Source organism: Alosa sapidissima, chromosome 6 (genome assembly GCF_018492685.1).
Source record: "Alosa sapidissima isolate fAloSap1 chromosome 6, fAloSap1.pri, whole genome shotgun sequence".
NCBI classification, from domain to species: domain Eukaryota; kingdom Metazoa; phylum Chordata; class Actinopteri; order Clupeiformes; family Clupeidae; genus Alosa; species Alosa sapidissima.
In genome coordinates, this window is record NC_055962.1 from 4522721 (window position 1) to 4528720 (window position 6000).

General features: G+C 40.5%; 1 protein-coding gene across 5 annotated transcripts in view; it reads left to right on the forward strand.

Moving 5' to 3' along the window:
* col12a1b (collagen, type XII, alpha 1b) overlaps positions 1-3401 on the forward strand; it is a 72468-nt gene extending 69067 nt beyond the window's left edge. For 4 of the 5 annotated variants that reach the window (XM_042094599.1, XM_042094600.1, XM_042094601.1 and 1 more), the window contains 2 exons: positions 835-1005; positions 2339-3401. In XM_042094599.1, coding sequence (XP_041950533.1) covers positions 835-1005; positions 2339-2454 — 287 coding nt within the window. In that variant the 3' untranslated portion in view covers positions 2455-3401. Of the gene's footprint in view, positions 1-834; positions 1006-1272 lie in introns of all 5 variants that reach the window. The other variant, XM_042094602.1, reaches the window with a different exon arrangement.
* The last annotated feature ends 2599 nt before the right edge of the window (positions 3402-6000 follow it).

Below are 6000 nucleotides of genomic sequence, written 5' to 3' on the forward strand. Positions count from 1 at the left end.
TAGATTCAAGAGCAATCCTTCAAGCCAAAATACTCCTGCATGGCTCCATGCAAAATTGCTGTGTCCCACGTACTGTAAGGCATCAACAGTAGCACGTGACCACAAGTAGAACTTCAGCGCTTCAGTGGATTTAACCCTTAAAGGTGTAGGTTTTTGAACATTCTAAGTTCCGCAACAATTGAAGGTTCTAAAATTCTATGTTGAATTCAATGAACCCAGATATTCTTTAGAATGTTCATTTCTCAACATTCCCGTCACACCGGTGTGACGGTACTCCTTTAAGGGTTAAGCATCGTTTACCATCACATGGATTCCCCCCCCATGTTTCCATGGACTCTCATCTTCCGATGCTTGCTCCGGACATGAGGGTGGAAAGGTTACCTGTTCCTTTGACAGAGTTAGACTACACTTCTTAACTACACTTCCTCCAGGCCAACACAGTAGTCCATCACAGCTGTCCCAGCAGTTTTAGCAGGGACCAGAGGGTCTTCACACTAATTTATTTCTGTCAAGTCAACCTTGACAGGAGATAAAGTAGCTAGGTCAAGTAGCTGGACATTTTAAGATCGTTAAGGGTCAAAAATGAAATATGAAGGAAAAACCTTCAACCTGTAGCACCTGTGATCTTATACGTTCTTCTGTTTACATGCCAGCTGGCAGTGATGTCAGCCCTCACATCTGTGAAGCTCGCAACTCCTGGCATCAAAGATTCTGCAATATATTTCCTACACTGTTAATCATGCTAAATATTGTGTCTGGCCCAAACAAAAAAAATAGTTTAAGAGCCCACCACAAAGCCGCCCCTCTGAACACTGTTGCACATCTTTCCATTAGGACCACAAGGTGACTCCAGAACTGGACCTCCCGGACCTCCAGGCCCTGCCGGGACTCGTGGATCCCCTGGCCGCAATGGCGTCCCTGGGGTGAGAGGCCCACCTGGCCCCCCTGGCTACTGCGACTCCTCCCAGTGCGTCGGAATTCCATACAATGGACAGGGATACAGAGGTATGTCCTCCTATGTATAACTGAAGGGTGCATGATGGTGTTAGCACCCCCCCCCCCCTCTTAACATAGATGGCATGTCATAAACAATGCATGGACGTAGTCTTTTGAATAATCAATAGCATACAGTAGATGCAAACTACTAAGAGTAACTTCTATGGTAACGCATAATTTGGGGAGCAATGTATAGTTCGCTGTATATGTTTGAAAAGAAAAAGCACTGGTTACATGGTGACATCTAACATTTTTGACATCTCTGACCTGTTTCAGGATCACCATAGTAAACCTTTAAAATCACCCGTGCTGCTTTCACTTTGAAATCCTGAGAGACACCTGTTTCTAACCACCAACGAACTGTTTCAAGAACATTGAACCCACTAAATACCAAAAAAAAAGCAAAAAACAACAAAGAGCATAACAAGTGGACTGGTACTAACAACAATTTACAACTACTAGAAACAGACAAGCAACGGTGATGGCAACAACGTAGTAGCCTGTTTGCATCTTGAAGCCAAATCGGCGAACAGACAAACCACTTCTGTCGGGTGAAGGAGCATGACCACAAAGCAAACAACAAAGATTTTTACTAACATGGTGGCCAAGACGAGAATAATTTTTTAACCTGTTAACTGTGAGGTGATACCTGTAAATAAACTAATTGTGCCTTGTAAATGAAACACACTAAAATTAGTTTAACACCTGTAGTAAGCTTGTGCCTTGTACCCTGTTGCTTGCTGAATGCCAACACGAATGCCTCTCTCTGTTTTATGTAACTGTGCCTTAAGTATTCCCATACAATTTGCTCAGGGCCAAGATGAAGCACATGCTTTTTGTACATGTGACCCTGGAGGTTTTAAACATTCCCTTTTCCTAAAAATTTACCTGTATGTGCACAATGACAATTCCGAAAGTTTACCTTTTCCATTTTTCATGTAGTATTTCTTTTTGTTTAAGCACTAGCTGTAAATCTGTCTATTGTTAGGTGTAGCAATGCATTCCCAAATGCATGCATAGGCTGATGATACAATTTCTAACTTCACTTAATTTCTGTGAATGTTTTCAAAAAGAATGACAGAAAAGTGTAGTAATTATAACTCTTAGACTCTTTCCCTTATATTACAGCGTAGTCTTTTCAGTACAGCTGAGATGCACAAATGCACTGAAATGTTTACAATTCCTTTCTGTCGGTGCCTTTGAAATCTGTAGCTGAGAACACATGGCCACAGCCAAGCCCACGCTATGGTCAGTCCATAAGACTGGTGTTAACAAAAGAAATAATGAACCTGCATGTCGAAACAGTCTCAGCCATGCTCATCTGGCCAACAATATTTTCAAGGAGAACCCGAAGCAGAACCACAGGTAGTCCCCATACCTGAAGAAGAGGAATATGACGTTTCACGGCGTCGAAAGAGGTCTCTATCAAGGAAGGGATCAAAGAGGATATCACCATAAGAAGCGGACGATGTTCTGAACTCAATTTTTATGTATAAATTATATATATATAATTATGTGTTTGTTGTAGTCACTCTCAGACATGTAACTGTGAAGAGATATGCACACTTGACATCATAAGGGCTTCCTGCTCTCTCTTTCTCTTGGCCTATTAGTCCATACCTTCACGTTCAGTGAGTGCACACATGAAAACAAATCAAATCAGAAGGGAAGGTGAGCAAACCAAAGGAAACTTTTTTTCCATTTTTTTTTCTTGATCTGTGATCTTTTTGTTTTCCTATTTCAAGTAACTATGTGCCATTACTATGTAACATACCCGCATCATGTCTCAATCATCGGAGGATAGCTGTTGCATTTAACAAACAGGCTGCATTTGAAAACATATTGGTTGAAAGCAAATGTATAGAAACAGAGCAGTGGGATGACACTGTGTTTATACAATCATAATTACAGCTCATAAATGCCTCGTTATAGTTGTCTACATTGTTATGTTGCAATTTCACAGTCATACGTCATACTCTGCCACTGGAGTCATGGTCACACCACAGCATCAGCTGATCTGTTTCTCACTTTTTCATACATCAATTAAACATGACTTCCTTTTGTTATTTTAGACTTAATATTTATCAGTTTTATTATATCAAGTCACAGCAGATTTTACTAAAGGTGGAATTGCATGTCTGTGGTGTATATTTAGTAAGTTTTCCATTTGTTTTGTCCTTGTTTTTTTTTTGGTTGATTTTTTTTATCTGAATATAGTTGTTGTCATTGTTGTTTTATCATTATCTCATGCAGTTGACATGTGTGTGCAAAACTATGGATATGGTATAACTATGGTATTGCTGCTTTATGTTTTAAACTGCAGATTGTGAATTCCACAGCCTTATTTTCTTATTTATTTCTGAAACCGAAGAGGCATTTTTCAATAAAACTACTGAAAATATAAAGACAGAGTCCATATTTTTATGTTTTTCCACAAAAAAGAAATAGATATTTTGCATGATGTTTTTTGCTGTTTTAAGGGTATGACAAGGTGTTTCATTCACATCTAGGCAAAGCCATTGATCTTGATAGAAAGGTTTATTTTTTTAGTAAAAAATGCAATTTGGCAATCATTACAATAATAACTATGAATCCAACCACACAATCACCCTCAGTGACAACACTGACACACTTACAAATGTATCTGGACTATGCTAAAAAAAAATACAAGTTCAGGGACAGTGCAGTTGTCTAGGCCATCATCTGAACTAATACAAAATTGTGTGGTGGACCCATCATTCAGGGGGGATTCATGGGTAGAGTAAGACAAACTTGCTTCACAAGAGTAATGGCCCTGTATCATCAGACTATGAGGAGGCTTGTATACAGGGTGGTATTTTGTGTAAGCAAGGTGCAGGTGGTTATAAACCGGCTGAATAGTTTAGGAAAAGAATGAACCACAAAGTGTGCCATTACCACCTCATCTGAAGACTTTGGCCAAATATGTAGGCCAAACAAACAAGCCCACTTAACCTAAAATACCCTCAGGAATCAAGAGTTTGTAAAAGGCGTTTTTATGTTTCTCAAAACTACTTCTCAGCTCATTATTGTAGCATCTCTTTATTTGGATACTATTTTTATTTTGTCTCTTTGTAGGGTAGTGTGAAGTGATAAATTACTATTTAGATGACCATTATCACAGGACACTGTAGAGGGACATAGTGATTTACAACCAAACAGTTGTTATGTCATTTAAATGCTGCCTAGATTTACTTGAAACACAAGGATTCTTCTTGTTTATACACTGTAGATGACATTCCTTAGGACATTCCCAGATGGTGTAAAGGCACATTTTATTACTCGTAGTGATTCTGGCATTTCTCATCTCCACAGATCTGGAGTCTAATTCAAAAGGGATGCCCAAAAGTGTGTTGGGCTGTCTGTGCCACACACCATTTCTTATCGTTGTTACATTGCTTTGAAGTCCCACCCAAAAGTGGCCTTTCCCCACAAAAGTATGTCGGAACTGGAGACTCCTCTCTTTGATGCTGGTAAAAAATCCCAAGCATATCAATCAAGAAAGGGTGAGAGTAAAGCAACTTCAAAGTCAGAGGGATATGCTAGAAAATTACTGCTGGTCCAAAGGATGTAGACCTGAGTACTAAATACGAACCTGCTGCAGAATAATCTACTGTAGAGGTCTGCGCGGGACTGAAAAAACCCGTCCGCTCCCGCAATATTCTGTCCCGCACCCGCCCGCAATAATGTGCCATTTTTAGTCCCGCTCCCGCTCGCATCTGTAACATGATGTCCCGCTCCCGCCCGCATGCAGGAGGGATAGCCTATTCAGTTTTACTTTCTGTCTCACGAAAGGAGCACAAACACCTGAGAAAGACTCCAGATGTCAGTTTCTTGGTTTCGAGTTTTGACAATGAGCAGCAGGAACAAATTGAACCCACGTAAACGACAATATAGGCTATAGGCCTGCTATCCGTCAGTTATGCTTAAACCCCGTTTTTTAATGCTGCCTAACAGAACATCCAGCTGAACTATAGTTATGAACACTACTTTAATCATTTCCATATTTCATTTTACGCACATATTTTATTTGCGGGAGTGCAGTGAATCATCGGTTTGTCCCGCACCCATGAACGCACCTCTCTCATCCCGCCCACTCCCGCAAAGAGCTTTCAAAAGTTGTCCCGCGCCGCACTCTTTTGCGTCGGGACCCACGGGTCTACCGTGGGAGTGCAGACCTCTAATCTACTGTACTGTATGTAGCAGAGCCCCCCCCCCCCCCCCCCAACAAGAATGACATCAGTTTAAAAATGTGTTCCTGCAGTGCATGATACAAGTACTATCACACAAGTTCTTGTTAACAGATGATGCCGACAAAGAGCTGGTATGATGGTAATAAATTCTATTCTGTAAACCTGCTTTGAAACTAATGTGTGTTTCAGTCAAAATCTCTGCAAAAAGCAGTTAAGTCCTCTGTGGATGGGTTCCAAGTATGTAATGCCATTAATAAGTGTTGCTTTAGGGTGGAGGCTATTGCAGCTGCCTAAGATGTTATATTATGAGAGTAGTCCACAGCTTTCCAGAAAACATGATGTTAGATGAACTTTGATGAGTCACTCGACTTTGCTGGACAGGGAGCCTTTAAACAACTCTCAATATTTGGGTTAGCCACATGTCAATGTGAGACCTAATTTGTCAAAGTGAAATGTACTTGGATTTATGGGACCTCAAAACTGTCAATTTTAATTTCAAGTCACCTTAGGATCTGTATAAAAGACAAATAGACAAAAAGAAAGCTGAAAATGTTTAATAATGAGCATGGCCATAATTTCTTCAGAAATGTCTTCGTCTCCCTGATACAGGGGGGAAAGTAGCGAGCTAAACCACCAGCTTCAGCAAAAAGCAGCACAGGAATGTGCAAACGCAATATTCAGTGTCTGCAATCACCCATTGTTCTTTAGAACAGGATGCTAATTAATAAGAACAGACCATAAGCAGCCCCTTGAGGGAAGCTTTCAACACTTGGTGGACAACTGCTGTGTTACT